Consider the following 26,952-nt stretch of genomic DNA (forward strand, 5'->3'; position numbering starts at 1 on the left):
GGCCAAGAACTGACCCTTGAGGAACTCCAACAGTTAAAGGATGGGAGGGGGAGGAGGCGCCAGCGAAGGAGACCGAGAAGGACCGGCCAGAGAGGTAAGAGGAGAACCAGGAGAGGACGGAGTCCGTGAAGCCAAGGTGAGATAAGGTATGGAGGAGGAGGGGATGGTCGACAGTGTCAAAGGCAGCAGAGAGGTCAAGGAGGATTAGAATGGAGTAGGAGCCATTGGATTTGGCAAGAAGGAGGTCCTGGGTGACCTTAGAGAGAGCAGTCTCGGTAGAGTGGAGGGGACGGAAGCCAGATTGGAGGGGGTCTAGGAGAGAATGGGAGTTAAGGAATTCTAAGCATCCATTGTAGACGACTCGTTCTAGGATTTTGGAAAGGAAGGGTAGTAGGGAGATAGGGCGATAACTGGAGGGGGAAGTGGGGTCAAGAGCTTGTTTTTTTAGGATGGGGGAGACGTGGGCATGTTTGAAGGCAGTGGGGAAGGAGCCATTGGAGATTGAGTGGTTAAAAATAGAAGTTAAGGAAGGTAGGAGGGCAGGGGCGATGGTTTTAATAAGGTGAGAGGGAATGGGGTCCGAGGCGCAGGTGGAGGGGGTGGCACTTGCTAGGAGGGAGGAGATCTCCTCTGAGGATACTGCAGGGAAGGATGGGAAAGTAGGGGAGAGGGTTGGTGGGGTATGTACATATGTGCTGTGGGGCTGAGGGCTGGGGAACGAATAAAGGGACAAGTCAGGGCGAAGCAGAAGGGTGTGGGAGAAGAAGGAAGGCTTAGTCAGGGAAGGCCTCTTGGAGGAGATGTTCCTTTAATAAGGCTTTGAAGAGGGGGAGAGTGTCTGTCGGATTTGAGGAGGGAGGGCATTTCAGGCCAGAGGGAGGACGGTGGGTGAGGGGTCGGCAGGTGAGATAGACGAGATCAGGTGTGATAGACGAGATTGAGGTAAAGAGATCAGCATTAGAGGAGCGAAGTGTGCGGGCTTGGTTATAGTAGTAGAATAGTGAGGTGAGGTAGGAGGGGGCAAGGTGATTGAGTGTTTCAAAGCCAATGGTGAGGAACTATTGTTTGAAAGGGGACAAGACCTGCAGTCAGGAGACCTACATTCTAGTCCCAGTTCTGCCACTTGACTGCTGAGGGACCTTGGAAAAGTCACAAACTCTCTGGGCTTCAGTTTCATCATCTGTAAAATGGGGATAACAAATCTGGTCTCCCTATCTCTTAAATTGTGAGTTCCATATCAGACAGGGTCTGTGTCCAATCTGCCCATCTTGTACCTACCCAGAGCTTGGCACATAGTAATAACTGTAGTATTTGTTAAGTGCTTTCTATGTGCCAGGTACTGTACTAAGCACTGGGGTGGATACAAGAAAATTGGGTTGTATCTACCCCAGAGCTTAGAACAGTGCTTTACACATAGTAAGTGTGTAACAAATACCACTGAAAAAAAAAATGAAGTTCTGGAAGGCAGTACATTTCCTAGAATCAAAGCCATGCTCACTTTAACGCAGCTACCTTGGGTGGAACATGTGAGGAGAGTCAGTGACAGCAGGGGACCCAAATAGCTGCTGTATGGAGAGCTGAAATTGGTAAACTGGAAGGGAGGGGAGCAGAGGAAGAGTTTTAAGGACAAGGCACAACAAAGCCTCAGCTGAAAACAGGGTAAGCAAGGCAAGGGAGAAAACTTAGAGATTCTTTGCTATTCTAAGGGCTTGCAGACTCCTGGACATGAACACTAGTTAGACATGTATTTCCTGCTTTCTTTAGGGAGTCTGTGGCAAGTAAGCCAAAAGAAATAAAATTAGATGTATGACATTCCAGACCTCCCAAAATCAGATAATATAGGGTTTATTCAAACTTTTGCTTTCCTAAAGGCCAGCATATTTTGCAGTTACGGAGGAGGCTTAAGAATGAATATCCCCGCACAAATATACATAAATACTCATACACACATGAATGTACATACAGACACAAAGAGCACAAGTGTGTTGTACTGTACTCTCCCAAGCGCTTAGTACAGTGCTTTGCACACACTAAGTGCTCGATAAATTTGATTGAATGAATGTTGAAATAATAGCCTTTTCTGGTAATCTCAGAAAAAAAGAAAAAAACGCTCCCTCTCACCTCTTCCTCCCACCCCATAATAATAATATTGGTATTTGTTAAGCACTTACTATGTGCAGAGCACTGTTCTAAGTGCTGGAGTACATACAGGGTAATCAGGTTGTCCCAAGTTAGGCTCACAGTCTTAATCCCCATTTTACAGATGAGGTAACTGAGGCACAGAGAAGTGAAGTGACTTGCCCACAGTCACACAGCTGCCAAGTGGCAGAGCCGGGATTCAAACCCATGACCTCTGACTCCCAAGCCCAGGCTTTTTTCCACTGAGCCATGCTGCTTCTCATATTGCTTCCCCATCCCCCACATCTCTCAACTGAATGTGAAAAATAGGCATTTCTTCTCAATCAGTGGTATTTGAGTACTTACTATGTGCAGAGCACTGTACTAAGTTTTTGGGAGTGTATGATACAAGAGAATTAGAAGATTTGTTCCCTGCTCATAACAAAGCTTACCTTTCCTTACTGCCATTATTTTTATATTAATCGGGATTACTGTATATTCCTTAAAAGATTTAGATCTGATCAACCTAATGGTTCCCCTTTGAGTTTAGGGTGTAGGTAGGTTGTTTACAATAGGAACACAGTCTGTTTTATTCTGTTGCCAGATACAGCGGTATGATTTTTAATGGCAGTTGAATGTACATGAAGGCTCAGCCCTAGGCTTATAATAAGGCTTGACCCTAATTGGCTAAGCTGAATCAGAGTCCTGTACTGCACAGGGAACTCCTGAATCTCAATGCTTAGTATAGTGCTATATGCACAGTAAGCACTCAAATACCTCTGACTGATTGAATTTTAGGGCTTTGCCTGGCATGGCCTCTGATGGCACTACTGGACACTGGACAAGGAGATGCACATGATATCACATGCATTACACCAGGCACAGAGAGTTATGCGACAATGTCACGGGTGCCTTTTTATGGAAATACGTGAACTTCACACAGTCCTAGAGTGTTTCTCTGGGGCAGCCCTGGAACCCCTCCCCCCTTTACTCTAGAGCCTTTGTGCTCCTCTCCTGTGTCAGTGTGAGGTCTGGCACAGTGTTTGAGGCAGGCACCTCACCAGAAAGAGGAATGATGCAGAATTTTTTTTTTAAAAAAAAGCATGCATTAAAGCATCCAGTGCAGCTGAAAACTGGTCTGTCCAATATAAAACCGGATACCTTGGCTCTGTCCCACAGTCTGAGAAATGGCTTGATGGACACTCAGATTTTGGGTTGGAGCCAGAGGTCAGTGGAGTTGAGGAGGGAGAGGAAGCAGGTGGCAGAAGAATTATTGGGAACACCCACATGGATAATTCAAATCCCCAAGGATCAATGTAGGGAGGGAGAAAGAAAGAATAATGTGAGAAAAACATCAGAATGGTTCAGAAAGTTGGAGGTGGGACCTGGGGAGTGGTAGATGACTGTGACTAGTAACTGGAATGGTTGGTAGAGGCAGATGATATATGGGCTTCAAAGGACTGGAAAGAGAGGGATGGGGAAGGGAGAATGGTGTGAAAGTGGCATTGGGGAGGGAGAAAGAAGCTAGTTCCTCTCCCTTTCCTAGTAAGTCTTAGGGAGTGGGAAAAGATGAGGACTTCTCTGGACAGAGTGGCAAAGGAGAATACAGTGTTTTAGAGAGAGAGAGAGAGTGAGAGAGAGAGAGAGAGAGAGAGAGAGAGTGTGTGTGTGTGTGTGTCTAAGCACCTCAACATTCATGAGAACCTGTCTACAAGTGAGTCAATCACTTTCTCCACTCTCCTTTGGTCCATCATGGATGGCAAGCAAATATTGAATGAAATATTTCAGTCCTAAGGGTCTTGAAATAGTATCTGTTACCCCCTGTACTTTGTTCCCAGTAGGAGAGAAAAACAGTTCAATCCACTTAGAGTAATGAAGCAGTCTTTCTGGGTTACACTAGAAAGCCAAACTAGAGGTCCCCCCCAACCCTTTATTTATCTAAATTCTGCCACACATTCTGGTAGCTTGGCCTATGTGAAAAAGATCTGTAGATAACTAGTTTGCAAAGAAGAATAATTGGAAAAGAAAGAGTCGCTGAAAGGAGGCCTGGAATGGGAGAGACTTTTGAATCATTCTAATAGTACAGCCCTCATTATTCACCAGCATATCCATTTCTTCTTTCAGAAAGAGCATTGAAAGCTGGAACAGAACTTACACAGAAAATAGAAAGTAATTTTATTTTAAAAATCTACCACCATGCCCAGATGATTTAATTATCAATAGTGGTTTTTAAACATTTAAAACTTTGCTCTATAAGGCTCTTAATGCAAAATGCCATATATGGTTATATGTCTCTGTAAAAGATAATGAAATATGTTCACAAATCCATTTAAGCTATTAGTACCTGACGATAAATTGTCTACCACAAAGAGTCCTCCATCATTTTGGTATTAAGTACAAAAGGGTTTGAATATGAATGTGTCGATTCCTCAATTTAAAAGTCCATCAAAATGAGGCAATTAAACCAGCGTTTGTGGGCTTTAACCGAATTTTCTACTAGCTGTATTGTTGCTGACCTAAAATATTTTCAAAAATTTACAACACAAAACTTGTGGCATTAATTTTAGAGATTAAATACAATTTACAAAAATGCTATATTGTTATGTTTATTATTTGGCAGTGTACTCCCCAGAGAAGTATGCAACCTAAATAAGTGCTAATCAGTTTCTGAAAGACTGTATTGTTTACAGTAAGGGTTTACAATAAGACTTCAGCAGCTGCATTGGTCTCAAGCCTGGTGATGACAGTGCCCAACAACATAGGCATGAACTGACCCTGAGTATTCATAGCTGCGGTCTGGTGATCGCCCCCGTTATGCTAAGGGCAAGGCCAGCAACAATAGAAGAGAAGAGAAGAACAGAAACTCTCAGTTTCTCTCTGAGCATTTTGTACCTACAAGAAATCTTCAGTTTGCAAGCTCTAGAGTGGATGAAATGGACAAAAAACACAATAGAAACACTCTTCACTAAATGTGTAAAGTGCTGACTTGATGCCATGGCATTACAGAAGTGCTTGGATTCAATCAATTGCATTTATTGAGCACTTACTGTGTGCAGAGGACTGTACTAAGAACATGGGAGAGTATAATATATCAGAGTTGGTAAACATGCTCCCTGCCCACATTGAGCTTACAGTCTAGAGGGGAAGACACACTTTTAATATAAATGAATAAATTGCCAATACATACTTAAGTGTTGTGGGACTGACTTCACTCTTCACTTCTTTACTGCACTCTGCCCAGATCATTTTTATAAAAAAACAAGCTCCGTTCATATCTCCCCACTTCTTAAAAACCTTCAGTGATTGCTCATCCACCTCCATGTCAAGTAGAAACTCCTTAGCATTGGCTTTAAGGCACTCGATTAGCTCTCTCCCTCTTTCCTGACCAAGCTGATCTCCTACTACAACCCAACCAGCACACTCTGCTCTTCTAACACCAACCTACTGTCTGTACCCCAATCTTGCTTATCTCACCACCAACACCTTGCCCATGTTCCCCTTCAGGCATGGAACTCCCTGCCCCTTCACATACAACAGTCCACCACTCTCTCCATCTTCAAAACCCTGCTGAAATCAAATCTCCTCCAAGAGGTCTTTCCAAACTAAGTCCTTTATTTCCCCTAACCACCCTCCCTTCTGCATCAACTATGGACTTGGCTGTGTATTCTTAAACACTTTGATACCCCAGCTGCACAATGCTTATGTAAATATTCTTACACTCTATATTTCCTCTTTCACTGATCTGTTCTAATGTATGTCTCCCCCTACAAACTATAAGCTCCTTGTAGGCAGGGCTCACATCTACCAACTCTGTTGTACTGGACTTTTCCAAGTACTTAGTAGAGTGCTCTGCACAGAGTATATGGTCAATAAATACCACAAATTGATTGATACAAATATGTAGAAATATGCTAAGAACTAGTTCTACTAGCCAGAATCCTTCTGAATGGGCTACTGAAGAACATAAATCAACTGAACTGCCTTTAGATCATATCACAGCAGAGCAGATATAAAGTTTACAGCACTAGTGACCGAAAATGTGTAACATTACCTTAATGCTCATTGACATAACCAAACCATCTGACACTTTAACTGCTAAGCAAATTTGGCTGTCCTGAGAAATTCACCAAAGTCCTCAGGCTATTTCTCAATAGGATGATATGCTTTGGCATGTAGTCAACTCATCTACCTCGAGGCACTGTTCACAGCACCACAGCTATGCTGTGAGAATAGGTGGCATGCAACCCAAGCAGCTGCGGGATGGGGAACTGAAACTGGGCCCACACACATGGGGACAGCAGAATGAATGATTGAAAGACATACTGAAGCACCATCTCAAACAACACAACAGTAGGCTATTGGGAGAGCACTGCAACAGACAGACCCCGGACCTAGCAGGCAGCAATCGGGAGAGGGGTTGCTCTCCTTGAGGAAAGGCTTCACAAAGATCAGGATTCCAGTGGGCAGGCCACAACATAGAGGCAGACTGTGAACTGGACAATAATCATAATAATGGCAATAAAAATTGTGATCATTGTTAAGTGCTTACTATGTGCCAGGCACTGTACCAACCACTGAGGTACATTCAATATAAGCAGATCAGACAATCTCTGTCACATATGGGACTTATAGCTAGAGGTAACTTTACCAAATGCCCATTTGACAGATGAGAAAAATGAGGCACAGAAAAAGTTAATGACTTGCCCAAGGTAATGATGATACAAAGCTGGGATCTGACCTCAGGTTTGATTTCCAGAGTCATACATTTGCTACTGGACTGACAGCAGGGACTGCAAGGATAGAAGTTTATTTTCAAAAGTGGCCAGCTATATATACACAGATCTAGATTAAGGCATAATACATTTGTACCAAAAGCCAAAGAATCTATTCTAAACAGTTATTTAAATATCATTCCATATTCCAATTAGTGAATTTAGAACAAATCTAATTATAGCTACCTTTGTAGTTGGAGACCCATTTTGGTTAAACTAGTCTTTCATATCAATATCTACCTAAAATACTTGCAATATGAAAAGGATGGGCATAAAGTCACACAATCTAGGTACACTGCAATTTCAATTTAGTCTCAGTGTGAGGTATCAGAGGAAAATTACAGGTGCTGTATGTTTGGTACCTTCACTTCATAAACTTAACCTTAATGCCACCCAAAAGAAGAAAATCCACTGGGAACAAATCCACCTACTGTGAGCACTGTTTTATGCTCAATCATCATTTATATATACAACAGCATATATAGAATCAATCTTTTATTTAGGGTTTACTGTGTGCAGGTCACTGTACTAAAAAGCTTGGGAGAACAAAAAATAATAGACTTGACAGACATGCTCTCAGCCCACAAAGAGCTTATAGACTGGGGGGAAGACAGACATTAAAGTAAATTACATGTAGGGGAAATGGCACACTATAAAGAAATGCACATGAGTGCTGTGGGGCAAATACCAAGTGCTTAGGCATTGCAGCCAGGAGGGCAAAGAGGGAAAATGAGGGCTGAGTTGGGAAAGACCTTTTGGAGAAGTGATTTTGGTAGGGCTTTGAAGATGTGGAGAGAGATGGACTGTCGAATATGAAGAAGGTCGGAATTCCAGGTGAGACAGATGAGATCAGAGACAATGTGGCCTAGTTGGAAATCATCTGGGCCTGGGAGTCGGGAGATCTGGGTTCCAGATCCAGCTCCACCACTTGCCCACAGTATGATCTTGGGCAAGTCACAATTTTAATAATACTAATAATAATTATTATTGCATTTGCTAAGTACTTACTATATGCTAAGCACTGTTCTAAGCACTAGGGTAGATACAAGTTAGTCCCTGTCCCAAATGGGGCTCACTCTCTTATCCCCATTTTACAGATGAGGTAACTGAGGCACAGAGAAGTGAAGTGACTTACCCAAGGTCACACAGCAGACATGTGGTGGAGTCGGCATTAGAACTCAGGTCCTTCTGACTTCCAGACCCATGCTCTATCCACTGAGCCACACTGCTTTCCTAGGCTTCAGTTTCCTCATCTCTGTAAAATGGAGATAAAACACCTGTTCTCCTTCCCCCTTAGTCTGACTGTGAACACCATGTGGGACAGGGACTTGTATCTGATCTGATTTTCTTGTATCTGCCCCAGCAGTTTATCATATGAAGGTCATATTTAATTACTTATTGTTTCATAGAGAAAAACTGTTGTAGGAAGTAACTGGTAAGAGTAACAGTAAGCTTCCTGAGGGATATGGAGCAAATAAAGCGACATCTGGAGGAAAAACAGAGCAGAAGAGACCTTTAAAGGGGAGTAAGAACAGACTTTTTCCACTTCAAAAAAAAAAAAAAAAGGTCCTCAAAGTTACACTGCAAGATGGTCGTTGTTTATATTTGGCCCAACTGAGCATAAACTTTCAAGTCTGTTCATCTCCCTGTTGGGGTAGGTCTATTTAATGTCACAGACCATGGCTAAAGCAAAAATCAACAAACAAAAAATCCCCCATACCTTGGGGCCTGAGGTACACCTTCTTGGTTTCCCCCTTGCCCAGTAGTCAATACATATCTCTCTTCCTCTAGGTCATATGAAATGGGGCCAAGGTTGGTCACTGTGATAGCAAAGGCCAGGCAATGTCTCAATTTCCCTTAGTTCAGATACTTTAAAAAAAGCTACAAATTATTAACAAAGATTTGTAAAAATTACAAGCACCTCAATTATTAAATCTAACAAAACGAAATGGGAATTGAAGAATAGATCATTACTATTTTCTCACAGATACAATGCTAGTGGGTAGAGATTTTTCAGGGGCAGAGAGACTGGTCTGAGATCGTGTGGAGCAGGATAAAAGGCAGAAAAGGGAAAGGATATAAGAGAAAGAGGGAAACCATGGCAAAGAGACATAGACAAAGACAATGAGAGGAAAAGACAGTAAGCTCCTGGAGAATGGGGGTCATGTCTATTTTATTGTATTTTCTCAATGCTTAGTAGAGTGTTCTGCACAAAGTAAGCATTTAACACATGTGATAGATTTACAGACACAAAGACAGAGAGAAAGACAAAGATACAACTAACACTCTCACAGTCTTATTCCCTCACTCACACCTGCATGGCCTAGTGGAAAGAGCATGGGCCTGGGAGTTAGAGGCCTGGGGTTCTAATCCAGCTCTGTCACTTACACACTGTGGGACCTTGGGTAAGTCACTTAACTTTTCTGGGCCTCAGTTCCTTCATCTGCAAAATGGGGATTCAATACCTGGTCACCCTCCTACTTAGAGTGGGACCTGATTGTCTTGTATCTACCCCAGTGGCTTAGTACAGTGCTTAACTCACATTAAGTACTTAAATACCACAATTATCATTATCATTTCCACCATCTAGATTCCCCATGGAGATCGTTCCCTCAGAGAAGATTAAGAGCAGTAGGGGCAGAAATAGCAACAGGCTAGAAATTCTTGCTTCATAGAGTGCCACTCCTTTTTCTTTGTTTTATGGTATTTGTTAAGTGTTTACTATTTGCCAAGTGCTGTTCTAAGTGCTGGGTAGATAGAAAATAATTTGATTGGACACAGTCCACATCACACATAGACTTAATCCCCATTTTACAGATGAACACTGACACACAGCAAAGTTAAATAAAAATAGTGGTATTTGTTAAGCACTTACTATGTGCCAGGCACTGTACTAAGCACTGGGGTGTATACAAGCAAATTGAATTGGACACAGTCCCTGTCCCATGTGGGGCTCACAATCTCAATCCCCATTTGACAGATGAGGTAACTGAGTCCCAGAGAAGTGAAGTGACTTGCCTAAGACCACACAGCAGATAAGAGGCAGGTCTGGGATTAGAACCCATGATCGTTCCAGGCCTGTGTTCAATCCACTATGCCATGCTGCTGACTTGCCCAAGGTCACACAGCTGAAAACTGGGGAAGAAGGGATTAGAACCCACGTCCTTCTGACTCCCAGGCCCAGGGTCTATCCATTAGGCCATACTGCCCCTAGGTGTCATCCTTGACTCAGCTCTCTCATTTACCCCACACATCCAATCCGTCACCAAGGCCAGGTAGTCTCACCTTTACAATATCACCAAGATCCGCCCTTTCCTCTCCATCCAAACAGCTATCTTACTGGTACAGGCTCTCATAATATCCCGGCTGGATTATTGTGTCAGCCTTCTCTCTGATCTCCCTTCCTCCTGTCTCTCCCTACTCCAGTCTATTCTTCATTCCGCTGCCCGGATCATCTTCCTGCAGAAATGCTCTGGGCATGTCACTTTCCTCCTTAAAAACCTCCAATGGTTGCCTATCGACCTCCGCACGAAACAAAAACTTCTCACTCTAGGCTTCAAGGCTCTCCATCACCTTGCCCCTTCCTACCTCTCCTCCCTTCTCTCTTTCTACTGCCCACCCCATAGGCTCTGCTCCTCTGCAGCCCACCTCCTCACCATCTCCCGTTCTCGTCTATCCCGCCGTCAACTCCTGGCCCACATCCTCCCGCTGTCCTGGAATGCCCTCCCTCCTCACCTCCGCCAAACTAATTCACTTCCCCTCTTCAAAGCCCTACTGATAGCTCACCTCTTCCAAGAGGCCTTCCCAGACTGAGCTTCCCCTTTTCCCTCTGCTGTCTCTCTGCCCCCCCTTCACCTCCCCTCAGCTAAGCCCCCTTTCCCTCCTTTCCCTCTTCTCTTCCCCCTCCCTCCTCCCCACCTCCCGCAGCACTGTGCTCAATTGCATATATTTTTATTACCCTATTTATTTTGTTAATGAGGTATACATCCCCTTGATTCTATTAATTGTTATTAAGTTGTCTTGTTTTTGTCCATCTGCCTCCCCGACTAGATTGTAAGCCCCTGACAATCAATGGGCAGGGATTGTCTCTATCTGTTGCCAAATTGTACATTCCAAGCGCTTAGTACAGTGCTCTGTACATAGTAAGCGCTCAATAAATACTATTGAATGAATGAATGAATGTCAAGGGGCCCAGCTCCTTCCGCTGGGCTGATTAGGCTGCTGCAGCTGTTGCTATTTTCCAGCATTTCTGGCCAGTTTGAATGCAGATTGGCTCCAGAACCCCTAAAATCCTGGGTGAAGGAGTGTTAACAGCATTAGCAGCTGCCCCTTCAATCTGGACTAGGTGCTAGAACCCAGGTTCTGGCAGGAGTGGGAGAATGGGCATCACTAGTGCAACTTTCTCCTTTGGTTTCTCTGCTGCAAGCTGCATCAAACCTCACAGTGGACTACAGGTTTCACATGCCTCGCTTAGTTAAGTCTCTACTCTGATATAGATATTTGTGAACGACAAAGATACCACTGATGGTAGAATTCACCTATGGTTATGTGTGTGGCTAAAAAGGGGCCCTCATTCCTGACCTTGCTCTGCACATGGTAAGTGCTTAACAAATACTATTTACCACTACTGTGCCCAAAGACTGTCCCTTGTGTATTGTGATAGTTATTCTATACCACAAAAAGAGGTGGGAAGTAGCTTTCAGTGTGAATACAGATCAAGATAACCCATTTCTCTGATATCTGAAAAGTAAAAAATGCTTTAGTCATTTTTCAATTATTCAAACAATGGACAATCCAGATACTGATCACACCAAGATCTAGATAACACAGGAGACAAAAATCTGCCTTTTTTTTGGCCTCCCAATCCCAATCACTAACTCCCAATTTCCAAAAGTTAGTCAATTTCTCTTAAAATTACCTATTAAGCAGAATACAGTTATGAATTTCAAATAATGCAGCTAATTATGAATTTCAAATAATGCAGCTAACCTTGCAATTGGGCAGCTCCTTATTAGAGTAAGATCCACAGTTTTGATCCCTACATTACAATAAATTAGAAAGGAACTGGAGAAGGGAAGACAATCCTTGATAATTTTTTCAAACTTAGAAACAAACCAGGTACAGCAGCTCTGTCTGGATCTGGAGTCAATCCAGAGAAAAGCAACAAAAATAACAGACGACCTGGAAAATGGATTCTCTGAGGAAAGAATAAGAAGGTTGCAGTTAGTCCTCAAGAAAAAATAGCTAAGCAATGAAGCAGAAACTGTCTTTACCAATACGAAGGAGTATGAGAGGACTGTTCAACTCTTGGAGGGTTGAAATGAACTTAAATAAGGAGTCTGGGCTAGTAAATGAAGGACTTGTTGATTGCAAGATGATTAAAAATGAAACAGGCTATGGACTCTCTGTTCCTGAACATCCCTACAACAGGAGAGGCAAATCTCTGTCCTGGATGGTTCAATCATAGGAACTGATCCTAAGGGAAGCAGCATAGCCTAGTAGAAATAACACAGTTCTGGGAGTCAGATGACCCGGGTTCTAACCCTAGCTCTGCTGTGTGACCTTGGGCAAGTCACTTAACTTCTCTGTGCCTCAGTTCTCCTGTTCTCCCTCCTATTTACACTTTGAGCCCCATGTGGGACAGGGACTGTCTCTAACCTAATTCACTTGTATCCGCTCCAGTGCTTAGAACAGTGTTTGATGCATAGTAAGTGCTTAGCAATTGTTAAAAAAACAAACAAAAATACTTGAGACAGGTGGCTGGAACTGTTAATCTCTTGAAATTCATATTAGCTCTAGGAATCTATGAAATAGAGCCAAAACAAGGAGATCATTTAAATGCTCTTTCAGTCCCCTTTCCTCTCTCTCCCATGATTGTCCAGTCCTCAGTGGGACACAGACATCACCATCATCAGCAGCATTTATTAAACACTTAGCTGTGGGCCAGCACTATGCAAGGTATTTAGGAACATACAATTGAGGGGAAAGACATGGTGCTGGGTCCTCCTAGAGTGCACAACCTAATGTAAGCTACCTCTAGCCCTGTTGAATTCCCCTTCATTCTAACTTTAACTGGCCCCATAGGCTTGGATCCCCACCTTCAAAATTCTCCAAGAAGCCTTCCCAGACTAAGCTCTTTCATTTCTCATATCTGCCCTGCCCTCTGTGGTAACTACTCGGCTGTGCACCTCTTAAGCACTTCGACGCACACTTCAGCCTTGCAATATTTAAGTAAATATTCTTACCCTCTACTCTTTCTCCTATCCTTAATCTCTTTTAATGCCTATCTCCCCCTGTAGACTGCCCCTGTGGACAGAGATTATGTCTCCCAACTCTGTCACACTGTACTCTCCCAAACTCTCAGTACAGTGCTTTGCACATACTAAGCACTCAATAAATATCACTGCTTATTTGCCACATGCTATCACTGTGTACACATCTGGAATGTCTGCCTGAATAACTGGGTTCATTGTTTTTTTTTTTAATGAGTACAATAAAACATTCAGGGTTACTTTTATTTGTTGCAGATAATTCTGATTAGATCATCTGTACCAGCTGATTCCCATGTTGCCAAGCTTACTCAATCAGCAATTTTCTAATTAACAAGATCATTTGGGCTCATTTCCTCCAACTGGGCACTTGCTGAAATGCCAGTCAACTTCAGCTGTTGAATTTGCATGAGAGATGATTGGTCACGTCTGGGTTCATTTGGATGCCTCCCCCCTTCACCCCAAGCTCCCTCTCTTCCTGCTGAAGGCTGAATCAAATAATCAAATGACATTTGTTTTTCCAGGTTCCCAGGCTGCTGGTGAGGGTAACAGCTGACAAGAGGAGGTAGTTTACTGACATGCTGTGTGTTTTGATGCAGTCCTTCCAAGTTAACTTCTTTCCTGCTGCTGAATTCAAACTAGAATTTCCATTCAAAAGCCTGAAACTCTTGGCAGTGCTCTGTTACAACATCCAACATTCTCCCTGTGTGCTGTACTGACTGGAGTCAGGACTCCTGGTTTTTTTTTTACCCAGACCCTACAGCTGGCTTGTATAGGCCCATTCCCTTGACCAATTGTTTTACCTCACATTTCCCAGGAATTAATCTGCATTCCCAGGCCATTGTGAGAAAATGTGACTCCTACCAACATGAGGAGAAATAAAGCACACCAGGCTCATGGTGAGAAGTGTTTAGTATAGATGCTGACACATAGTAAGCGCTTAAATACCATTAACAGAAATGACAAAAGGAAAGCAACTGGGCATCCAGAGGTTGAGGACTGTGTCCTGCAGAATACCGGACATAACTTGGGAGCTTACTAAATGAGCAGCTCCAATAATGGGAATTGGGTGACACAGAAAGGAACCTATAAAACCAAGGAGCAGAAGCATGAGGGACAGCTGTTCTAAAGTTTAAATGTGATGTTGCATTGACTTTGAACTGTAATGATTAAGAATATGGCCTTGGCTTATATCGGAGACCCTGGCTTGGGAAAACCTCATCTTGGTAGCTTAATCTTCCCCTCACTTCAGTCTATCAGAATTGCCTGAACTTTCACACCAAGAGTATGAAATCACAAAAATTGCATGCCTACTTTGGACAGCTCACATTTTCAGGTTAAACTTATGCAAATATAGGAAGAAAAATGGAGTGGGGCTTAAGACGAGGGCCCATGGCACCCAAAGCTACGTTCCTCTTATAGGCTGTAAGCCCCTTGTGGGCAGGGAATGCATTTACCCACTCTGTTATATTGAATTCTCCCAAGAGCTTAGTACAGCGCTCTGCACACAGTAAGAACTCACTAAATACCATTGATTGAAAGCGAATTTGTGCTATTCCTTCCCATTTATTTTTTTGAAGCAAATGAATCCCTGACTAAGGGGTTGAATTCCTCTACCTGAGGAGTAGCTGTTTGTGTGGCATCCACCCAGGGACTGAATTCTGCAAAACAATTTTAAAAATGTATCTTCTGCAATTCACACTCAGTTCTCCCTTGACATGGAGTTGGTTTTTTTTTTGGTTCTAAAAGGATTTCTGAGTACATGAAGGATATAAGAACTGCCAATACAATTAGAGAGAGCAGAAGCAAAAAGAATTTAGAAAGAAGATCTCTGGGGTCATTTCTGTCCTGGGAACCTACTCAGTTTTCAAAAGAATCAGTATTGAATATGCCCCAGAAATTAACTTAGGTAACCCTGCATCATACAACTGATGAATTCTGGAAAAAAATCCTAATTCTACTTTATGACAAGTCTTTGTTCACATGAAAAAAGAACTCAGTATTGGGGCCTGGCCACATTTTGCTTTGCTAAAGGAGAAGCCCCACCTGGCACTCACGAAACTGGGTTTGTTTCAGGCCAAAGAAGGTGACACTAACCATGACCCACTCACCCTCTTCCTCTCCCCATACTAACTTCAGGGTATGATATTGCTGCAGTTAGCACAAGCACAGGCCCCCCCACAAAGTCTACATCCCCCTGTGTCTGTTGGGTACCCTAAATCCAAGTGAAAATGAAGGAGTGAGGCCTGAGCCACATGTTGCTTTCCTCAAGAAGCAACCCCACCAGCCCTCAAGCAGATAGTTTAGCCTCAGGATGAAGAGGGCAATACTAACTTCAACCTGTTCCTCTCTCCCTACTTTTGGGCCTTCTACTGGGCAGCACTGGCTGAGGGGGTGGGAGAAGGGGGAAAGGAAGACCTAACTAGGGTGCTGTAGCTGGGCCATACACAGTGCTGGAAGCCAAAGAAAAAAATTCTAACCAGTGGCAATAGCCACAATGGTGAGTGAGTGGGCTTTCCAGGGGTGTGGGAGGGGCAATGGCCAGCCAACCACCACTGAAGAAGACGGCACCAGGTATGCAGTCTTGGGATGGAGTAAAATGGAAAAGGTGGGGCTACAGCTACTGGCATCCAAAGAGACAGCAGGATCTGGGGTTGAGGCTGGGCAAGGCAGCCCCTCCCAGCCCCACTCACTCCAAGTCCACTGTGGGACTTTTCCAGGTACTGGAGTGGGGGTTCCAGCAGGTTCTGGTTTATTTCCAGCCCTGGCCCTTCATTACTCTTCCTTTGGAGAAGCCCCACCCATACTGCATGGAGTGATTGCCTAATAAGGAAGGCCTACCCCAAATAAAGAAAACGAGAGCAGGGAAAACAACACAAGGCCAGGGATGGGGTGCAAAATAAGGGAAGGGGGCTTAGAGTGATTGTGGTCAACTGGCAAAAATTGACAGTAGTATCCACGTTGTGGTATCTACTAAATTAAGTATTAATGACCCTTTGCTTCTCAAGCGATCAATTTATTCCATCTGATAAAGAGTATCTTTGAATGAAATCAATGGCATTGTGTTCTGCACTCTCATAGCTGCATTCTCCCAACAGCATTCTCAAAGCAGAGTGTTTTAATAAAAGCTTTTTAGACCACTTAACACTTTCGCAGGAAAAGTCACTACTTTTCTAAATTATATACACTACTCACCTTGTCTCTAAAGGCTGGAATGACACCAATAGCAAAATCAGAAAGGATATGAAGTTAAAAATTGATGTAAAAAATGAGACTGGTTTCTCAGTAGATGTAAGAGAACAGGTGCTTAATACAGAGCTAGGCACCCTGTGACAGCACAATATATACTTGTGGTTGATGAGGAAGAGCAAATAGACCACTGGTCTTTATTTCCTATCCCAAGGATGCAGCCAGAAGAGAGCAACTCCCTTGGCTGATCTAGGCCAACTGAAGAACTTGGGGTTGTCTTTTTGCTACCACAACCACGACTGTCAATGGCTACCCAGGGAATAAACAAGCTAGTCTAACAACAGATTATGTGATAATTATCCACCTAAGTAACATCCAGGTCATTGTTTTCACTGGACAAGTGTTTGTTTCCTGGTGGCTTCTAAAGCAGAGAAGAATTGTTGCTGTAGGCTAAGTGATGGGGATCTTAGGAGTCCTTGGATCTAATGTCAGCTCTTCTATTGTGTGTGGGTGTCCCAACAAGAGACACAGGAACTCAGTCCACCTTTGTCTCTCATCAGAAAAATTGGAATGAACTATTTTTGAATGTCAAGAGATGAAGGAGCTAGGAGTCTGAGCCAAAGTGAAACTTCGATGGGAGATCTAAGAAACTCAGATTTTTCTACCAGGAGAGGGGGCTAGGAAAAATGCCCTTGGCTGACATGGCAGAAATGTAAGCCAGGGACCTCCATTTTCAATTTTTAAAGCTCTGGAAAGAGCAGCAAATTCCCTGATTCCCAACATTAACTTCATTTCCACACATGAAGAAGAGAAAGAGGCAGGAAGGGTTCTGGCTTTTTTTTTTTTAAATCTCCTTTCTGCTTCCCATACTGCCATCTGCAATGGAGGGGCTCCTTGTTTTCTCTTAGGAGCCTTTAGCCAATAGAGACCAGTTTGAGAAGTGGAGCCATAGAGTAGAGCTCTTCACAACCCCAAATCTGGGGGCTATCATCCTAATCCTGGCCTCCCTGAGCAGAGTTGCAGGATGATGGTGAACAGCCTCTTCCATGTCTATGCCAAGACAGACATGGTAGTGAGCGGGACTGGAAGTGGTTCCAAAACTCACTTCTGGATGCTCTGGCATGCATGTGTGGGTTTTCACACAGTCACAGCTGTCCCAGGAGGCTGCTGAGATGCAAAATTCCAACAGTCCCCTGGAACAACTGGACATGTATGAGGAAACCACTCGTATGAGGTAGCACTCCTGTTGTCCCAGCTGCTGCACTGCTCTCTCCCTGGGCACAAAACTCCCCAAATTTGGAAAAGCTGTGGAGAGGCCCCCAAACCTGGCTCAAGTCTGACTGGGCACAGCTCTGATTTCATCTGACCCAGATGCGAGGTCTTGGGACTCAAATCGACTTCCACCAGCTCATGCAGAGATCATCCCTGCAGTTTACGTTCCACGAGCGTTCAACTTGCATCAGTTAAAGTCGGACTAGGATTGAAGGCTAGGGAAAAGGAAGGCTTTCAAAAAAGGATCTCAAGGTAGATCCAAAGGAGGAAATCCTCTCATGGGACTCTGGAACCTAGCTCAGAGAAGAGGTGGACTTTCTTGCCTAAGTGGAGAGAGGTTTGGCTGCAATCCTGCCTAGGTAGATGAGGTGGTGATTTGTGGAAGTCCCTTCTGGCCATAAGATTTCAAGAACAAGTCAGTGCCTGTTAGCACTTACCAAAGGCTCCAGTTCCTTGCGATCTATGAGGTTCATCTCTGTCACAAAGTAATAGAAGTGTTTGTAGCAGGTGTTGACATGGGCCTCAGCTCCCATCACGATGACGCGATCAAAGTGATGGATGTAGACGTGCACGAACACCCGAAAGAGTCGGCACAGGATCTTCTTACAAATCTGAAGGAAGTTCTTTGGAAAGGGAACACCTGTAAAACAAAGGGAATTGGTACATGATGGATGAGCCCTAATGGTCTGCCGTGATCAACCGGAGTGACTTGCACCAAATATTGGGAGGTCAAGCTGACATGGGTGCATATGACTCCACTGTGGACCCTCACACAAGGGGTCAAGAGGATTAGAAGTGCTTGGTACTCAACAAGCTGTTTACAACCCTGAACTGAAAGACTGCTTGAGTTAAAATAGTTCAGTAGCTATCCCATTCACTCTACCTTCTCATTTTGCAGTTGAGCAAACAGAGCAAAAAGAAGGTAAATGACTTGCCCAAGACCACACAGAAAGTGCCCTCCTGGAGGGCTGAGATTGTGTCTACCAGTTCTATTGCATTGTACTCACCACACCAGATTAGTTTCTATTCTTTATTCCGACTAGAGTTTTGAGGTTGTTAGTTGGCACTGGGCCAATAGGGGAGGAGAATCAAGATCTCCCCGAGGGAACAGGATACACCACATCTCTCTCACAAGGACGCCTATGCTCAGGGAATATCCCTGAAGCCTTGGGTCTGCCTGTCGGTCTCAAGAGAGATCCTGCTGGAGTTATCTAGATGACTGGCACAGAAGGAGACCTCTGGGGCAGGAATTAAGAATGAGAGCAAATTTGGCATTCAACAGTGACAAAATCTTCCTAGGGCCCAAGGTGCTAATGCCAACAACTGCTTGGAAACAAACCAAAATGTCCCAGATGAACTCATAGTGTGTTTGTCTTTGATGTGGCCGAGCTTCTTCTGTAACAATACATGCTGTGGCAGGCAGGGAAACCAAATGAGAGCAGTCAAATGTAGAGGTGAGAATGACTCTCTTGGGCCTCACACTTAAAGGGTATCTTTACCTAGGGATAAACACCGAACACATTTAGGGAACAATGCATAGAGCTCAATGCTTTCCAAGCATCTATAAAGGTACCTTTGGTGGTTGTAATAATAATAATAATGGTATTTTTTAAGCGCTTACTACATATCAAGCTCTGTTCCAAGCGCTGGGGTTGATACAAAATAGTCAGGTTGGACACAGTCGCTGTCCCACATAGGGCTCACAGTCTGAATTCCCATTTTACGGATGAGGGAACTGAGACCCAAGCAAGTGAAGTGACTTGCCCAAGGTCACACAGCAGACAAGTGGCAGATCATGGATCAGAATCCATGACCTTCTGACTCCCAGGCCCGTGCTCTATCTACTAGGTCATGTTGCTTCTCTAGTGCTCTAGCACTCTGGTACTTACCAGTCACCTATTGGTATTCAGTTTAAGTCCCTGGGTAACTAATGTAGCTGTTGCTTTAATAAGGAAAGAAGATGACAACCTTTTGGCTTACTTTGCCCCAAATAAGCTTTGCATCTCTTCAATGTAAAGGCCACGTTCCAGGTTACATTTTGCAATGTTTTGTAAAATGTCATAGATCCCCATTCTCAATCTATCAGCAGTCTCTGCTACTTAAGCACAAGAAAAGGAGAAGACACTGCAGCACATTTTTTTCAGCTGGTGGAATTGGACATGGGCCAATATTTCCTCAGTGGTCCTTTCAAAGAGTAAGGCTGAAAAGCACTGACTTAGAGGATTCTGTCACCTGGAAGACTGATGACTTCAGGGCTGGCTTCTGACTTTTGGCCACCTTGAGGTGGGAACCCCTGAACCTAATGCATTTCTCTAGGGGGACCCCACACCCCTCCCTTGCTACCATTGCTGTCTCCAACCAAATCCCTATTCACACAGTTTCTCCTTCCATCTTAGGCAAGGGAGGCTAAGTGCTTCCAATGCCACCCCCTCTAATCCCATGTCCTGAGGTGACGCTATTCTCACTTACCATCTATTTGAAGTTGAGACTGGATGAATTCCCTTTAAAACTATGCACCTGGACCTGTTTTCCATAGCTATTTGTGACATTAGGGTCAGATACCCTCAGATCATCTGAGGGCTTTTAATTTACTTCATATAGTCTTCTAAATTTCCTATCCTATTCACTGAGAAGCAGCATAGATTAATGGAAAGAGCACAGGCTTGGGAATCAGAGGACCTGGGTTCTAATCTCAGCTCCGCCATTTGTCTGCTGTGTTACCTCATCTGTATAATGGGGATTAAGATTGTGAGCCCCACGTGGGACAACTTGATTACCTTGTATCGACCCCAGCACTTAGAACAGTGCTTGGCACATAGTAAGTGCTTAACAAATATCATTATTATTAGAATAATCATTATCATCGCCACCATTGTGGCATTTGTTAAATGCCTACTATGAGAGATTACTGTTTGTGTATGGTTAGTGACCCAGCCCAAGATAGGGCATTTTTGAAAGTTTTGTTTAGTATGTTAGAGACTGTCTAGTGTTGATGCTCACCAAGATAAATTTGGGTTATCTGTTGCTGCAGGAGGCCAGCTCAGGACATCCAAATTACCACAGCAGATCCAGGGGTTTTATGAAAGCTTGAATTATTTTAAATGGCCTCAATTAGTTTTCTTCTCAAGCAAAGGCAGTATAATGGATCAGTAAATGATAGGAAAATTGATTACTTTCTTGTTCATGAAGCTGTTAGAACCTCAGATCATAAAACATCACTTATTGGAAATACAGGCCTTGGATGAGAGAATCCACAGATAATGCACAGTTCTGATTTTAGCCATTCATTTCTAACTCCTCCCTCACCAACTCTTTTACTAGTCCTTAATCAGCTCATAATTTTGGCCAGAAATGTGCAATTGTATTTAAATTGATTTCAATGTGGGGGTTTGAGGCAAAGATTTTTGATTAAATGATGCGCAGATTCACATTATTTTGCCCATCATACTCCAAATGAGAATTCCTATGTTTACAAATTTGTCCCAGTACAATGCTGTGACCTCATTGCTATTAAACTAGCCATGTAATGGATTCTTATCCTCAAAAGCACATATTGATTTGGCTCTGATTTCTGTCTTGGTATACCAACTTTTCTCCTTAAATTGATTTAATAACAGTCCTCTCTTCCTCAAACCTCCTCCCCGGACCTGGTTTTCATCCCTAGTGCTTCAGTAGCGAAATAGTGTGGACTAATGGAAAGTGCACAGGCCTGGGAGTCAGAGGACCTGGGTTCTAATCCTAGGTCTGCTACTTGTCTACTGTGTAACCTTGAACAGGTCACTTAACTTCTTTGTGCCTCAGTTCCCTCATCTGCAAAATGGGGATTCAATACCTGTTCTTCCCCTACTTAGACTTTGACCTCCATGTGGGACCTTATTATTTTGCATCTACCATAGCATTTAGCAGTGTTGGCACATAGTAAGCACTTAACAAAAAGCACAATTATGATTATTAGTGGAAACAGTTTATTTAAACCACTTAGCACTCTTTCTTCCTATCATTAATAATAATAATGGTATTTGTTAAGCACTTACTATGTGTCAGACACTGTTCCAAGTACTGGAGTAGATAAAGATAATTAAATTGGACACATTCCCCATCCCACACAGGCCTCACAGTCTTAATCCCCATTTTACAGATGAGGGAACCGAGGCACAGAGAAGTTAAGTAACTTGCCCAAGGTCACACAACAGACAAATGATAGAGTCGGGATTGGAACCCATGACCTTCTGACTCCCAGACCCGTGCTCTATCCACTAGGCTATGTTGCTTCTCACTTCTTCTATCACATTACAAGGACTTGATTGAAAATGGCTAGACAGGGAAAGCTACACTGCTTTGGATGAGGTGGCTGCTCCTCGGTTACTAAAGGACAGAAAAACATCAACAAAAAATGAAAACAGTGGAATTTTTGGGCTTGTTTCTTCTCACTCCCTCTCCGTCCCCACTCCTTTAAAAAACACAAAAATAGGGCAAGTAAGTACTTCTGGATATGTGAACTGGCCTTGATTTGATGTCAGGCTGAGCCAGGTCTCCAAGCTTTAGTGTGGGAAGAAGAATAACTGAAAGATAATTTCTGGTATCCCAGAGTTCAGCTAGCGGGTTCCAGGACACAGATCAAGAACACACCAAATTATGCAAGCAAGGGCAAAATATCTAACTGTACACTTCAGGTTTCTACAGTGAATCAATGGCTATATTGGGCTTCCTCTCTGACTTTGTCAGCTCATAATATCGTTCGAAAGCAGTTGACCTGGGAATAAATAAAATAACATATTTACTAAGTCACAGTGGTTACACTCCTTCCACCTCATTCTAAGAAGTATCAATGAAAGCAAATCAAGCTTCTTACCAGACAATTTCTTTTAAAGGGTGGCTTTGTCTTAATCCCCTCATTATTTATATTTTACCCTCTTCCTCCTAAGACAGCTCAGTCTTGTGAAATAACATGTCTAAGAAGGTCAGATCATTTTGTGTTCATTCCAAATAGTAAACCCATTCCTGGAAATGTGATTTGGAGGCAATGATAGGCAAAATGCACATTTATGTTAGAGGTCTTGCACAGTTTACACCTGTCCCATGACCTGAAATGAAGTTTAATCCACCCAGAAAAGTCTTCAGGGACCCCAGTGGTGTGCTAATTAATGATCAAAAATGTCTGCATTTCCCTTTCAAATTATTATTTATGTCTGGGAGGGTCAATGAGTTTTTTGTCTATAGAGCTCTGAAATATCACTGCACATGTGAAAATCCCTTTACAAGTCATAAAAATCATTCATTTTCAATAGTTTATGAAAAAAAAAGAAAACCACACACATGGGAAAAGAAAACAGACCTCTTTTGGCAACATGACTGAGAACATACCATTTCTCAAATAGTTACAAAACAAAATGCAATTTGGTAATGAGGAGAAATGAAAAACGATCTACTACACCACACACACACACACTTCCTCTAAATTCAGAGCAATTTCCCAGAGTTTTCTCTTTTCAGTTTCTTCCCAACCCCTAAACCAAACCCCCCTGCCCTCCTGCAAAAGAAAATCTTTGACAAAGCATCTAAAGATGCCTTGTGGAAATTCAGCTGCAGTGAACTGATACTTCCAAACAGATGTTTTGTGTTATCTCAGGGCGTTACTTAAGGAAGCGTCTGTCCTGTGTGCCAAAGAAAACAATCCAATGCAGTGGGACTTTGTTCCTCTGACTAAAAAGCCTACTACCTCCTTTTCTCTCCGCTCCAACTCGCCCAAAACCCTTCAACCAACTAAAAAAAAGTCTCCCCTCCGATAGGATCAATAGCTGGTAATGGTTAGAAGAGACTAAGCTACTACTCTGTACTCTCCCTTCCTCTTTGTGCTGCGCTCACTCCTCACTGCCCGAAGCCGGCCCAAACCACCCTACAAGTTCTAAACAGATTGTCAATTCCCCCAGAAGCATCATTTTCCAGGCCTATGGAAACCCCAATGCTTCTCTTCAATCAAGTTCTACGAGCCTGTAACAGATAGAACCGTCTTGCTCGAAACCTTACCTTACGTTCCCTCCCTTCGCATTTGCTCCCACCTCCACTTGTGTCTATCATGCTCATCTCTTTCTATGCTGGCCACACCTATTCTGCAGTCCTGCCAACGAGGTGAAGATACAAGGTCAGGCTAAGAATGAATAAAATCACAGAGATTATATTAACTATTGATTTAAAATTAAAGCCCCCAAAGGGAATTTAATCTATTTCCAAACTGCTGAGTTTGCTGAAAATGGAAATGGCAAATATATTAGAGAGCTTAAAGTGCTAGTTTTATGATCAGTATTAGTTTGGCCCAGTCACAGTGAGATTCTTGGCTCCATCAGATTCCTCTGACCAGACTAATTTTGTGGAACTCCTCCCAACAGGAAGATCTGACAGGGAAGCTCTTGGGTCCCTAGAACAGAAAGCAGAGCCAAACTTTCATAAATCTAGATGACTACCAAGGGTACTAGTGAATCCAAAAATATTGGTATGTGTTTACTCAGCCGTAGCGTGGCTCAGTGGAAAGAGCCCGGGTTTGGGAGTCAGAGGTCATGGGTTCGAATCCTGGCTCTGCCACTTGTCAGCTGTATGACTGTGGGCAAGTCACTTAACCTCTCTATGCCTCAGTTACCTCATCTGTAAAATGGGGATTAACTGTGAGCCTCACGTGGGACAACCTGATTACCCTGTATCTACCCCAGCACTTAGAACAGTGCTCTGTATATAGTAAGTGCTTAACAAATACCAACATTATTATTATTACCCAAAAGAAATCAGGGATAAGCAGTCATATAATATTGACTGAATTATTGAAAGTAACTAATAAACATTATTTGGAGGAAACACAGAGAACTTGTAGCAGGCCAATTACTGGAAGCAGTAACGGAGGGGGCGCTTGGTCAGATGGAAAGGGTGACAGAGGCTGGAGACAGAACAATTTTGCAGTCCCACAGGTTTCTGGAATTTAACAGCAAGGCTTCATCAGGCCTCATAAGTTAGCAAGAGATGATGCCGAAAGAAGGCTAAAATGTCACTGTGTCCACAATTCCACCTTCACCAACAAACCAAAAAGAAATGATCTTAACTAGTATCTAGGGCCCTTTTATTTGGAGGGTGCAACTGGAGATAGAGTTGACGCCTGGGCTAAGGAGACTCCTAATTATAAATATGAAAGTCAATATGTTCCATTAAGACCTGCTACCACTGGGAAATTGAAAACACCATGCCACAGCCCTGTAAAAATGATTCTAAGTAGCACCATTCATCTCTTAATCAAAGATCGTTTTAAGTCCTTGACCTAAACAAAGGCTGTCGGGGCCCTTGATAATGACACATGCCATCAAAACTTTGAATGATCACTATGATCTTCTAATGACTCTACTTGGCACTCCCAAATAGAATAAAGAAAGAACTGAAATGACTGGTGACTTGCTCAAGGTTGCCTATAATGATGCTGATAATAATAATGATATTAATGATGACAATAATAATTAGTACTTAACTGTTTTCTATATGCCAAGCACTGTACTAAGTGCTGGGGTAGATACAAGATAATCAGATCCCATATGGGCCTCACAGTCTAAGTAGGAGGGAGAACAGATATTGAATCCCCATTTTGCAGATGAGGCACAGAGAGGTTAAGTGATTTGCCCCAAATCTCACAGCAGATAAGTGAAGTCAGGATTAGAACCCAGATCCTCTGACTTCCAGGCCCAGGCTCTTTCCATTAGGACATACGCTTCCTTAGATGAAGTACTTTTTCCTCCTGACTCTCAGGATAGAACTATTCTCCAGACCAATAGTTCTGGGGATAACTGTTGAGGTAGCTCTGCTTCTAGCTGGGACCTATTTTCCTTGACTTCTCTGTTATTAGATGAGCTTCCCTTCTGAGGCTCCACCGCCATCCCCCTCTAGAGAAGAGAGCCAAGTCAGATCCATTTTACTGCAATCTCCTATCCCCTCCAAGCATAGGACCCTGGATGGTGTCTGCTCAATAAATGTTGATGACCGCCTGACAACTTGTCATAATGCTAGTCAGTATTTACTGATCAGCAAATAACTGGCTTTGTAGCACTGTGGAAGGTTATACAAAGTAGAACAGGGGTTCTGAACAAGAATGTTTTAGCAAGCTCCTACGTGTGTCCTAGAAATTCTGGATATTACCCAGCGCTTAGAACAGTGCTCGGCACATAGTAAGCACTTAACAAATACCAACATTATTATTATATTACCCAGTTTCTTCATTATTATTATTGTCCTTAAGTGCTAATTATGTGTCAAGCATTGTACTAAGCGCTGGAGTACATAGGAAATAAGCAGGATGGACTCTGTCCCTGTCCCACAAGGGGCTCACAGTTTAAGGGGGATGGAGGAGGATTTATCTCTATTTTAAAGATGAGGAAACTGAAGCATAGAGAAGTTAAGTTACTTGCCCTAGGTCACCCAGAAGACAGGTAGAAGAGGAGGGATTAGAACCCAGGTCCTCTGACTTCCAGGCCTGTGTTTCATGTTATTTTGCATGCCTCTCCTCTATGAGGCCTTCCCCAATTAAGCCCTTTTTTCCCCCCTCAACTCCCTCTCCCTTCTGCGTCGTCTCTGCACTTTGATTTGAACCTATTGGATATTTGGAGATATTGGAGATAATCAGGGAAGCCTTCTTGGGGCAGGTTGGCTTTCAAGTGGGCTTTTAACATAGGGACACCTGTAATCTGGCAAATTGATGTATGGTTCTGAAAGGGGAGTGACTCCCTGTCCATCTGTTGTACCTGTGGCTGTTTGTTCCCCACCTTCCCCTCTTTATTCTTGCCCCCATCAGGTTAATGAACAGGAAAAATTCAAGTGCAAGATGCCAGAACAAGATAAACTATTTCTTAGAGAAGCTTAGCCAATCCTGTCTCAATGACAATCTCCAGCATAGAGCATTGGCTTGATTAATTGTCCTGACACAACCACTAACAAGTTGTATAATTCTATGTAGATCACAACCTGAATGGGTAAAGTCTGTGTACAGAGCACTGTATTAGGCACTTGGGAGCGTGCAATAAAAATAAGAAGACTGCAAGGTCTCTCTCACCATCTTCTCCCTTCCCCTTCTCTCCTTCCTTTATTCCCTATTTCTTCCCCTCCCCCACCCCCCTTCCCTATCAAGGCTTCAACCTAAATTCCCTAAGCACCTTCTCCCCTCCTCCACAATCCAGGCTCTTGCACTTCACAGGATGGAAAAAAGTAGAGTGCTAGTTCCAAAATAATGTCAGCCTCTAGAACACTGTAGCTCTTTAATTCTGTAAATACTAAAACACAACAAATTAAAGTCAGAGATGGGTGTGCAC

General features: G+C 43.2%; 1 protein-coding gene across 1 annotated transcript in view; it reads right to left on the reverse strand.

The window, feature by feature from the left end:
• Positions 1 to 26,952, reverse strand: part of MOB3B (MOB kinase activator 3B) — a 190,264-nt gene that overhangs the window by 25,119 nt on the left and 138,193 nt on the right. The window contains exon 3 of the mRNA XM_029055595.2: positions 18,058 to 18,260. Coding sequence (XP_028911428.1) covers positions 18,058 to 18,260 — 203 coding nt within the window. The remainder of the gene's footprint in view (positions 1 to 18,057; positions 18,261 to 26,952) is intronic.

The sequence above is a fragment of the Ornithorhynchus anatinus genome, chromosome X5 (genome assembly GCF_004115215.2).
Source record: "Ornithorhynchus anatinus isolate Pmale09 chromosome X5, mOrnAna1.pri.v4, whole genome shotgun sequence".
NCBI lineage: Eukaryota > Metazoa > Chordata > Mammalia > Monotremata > Ornithorhynchidae > Ornithorhynchus > Ornithorhynchus anatinus.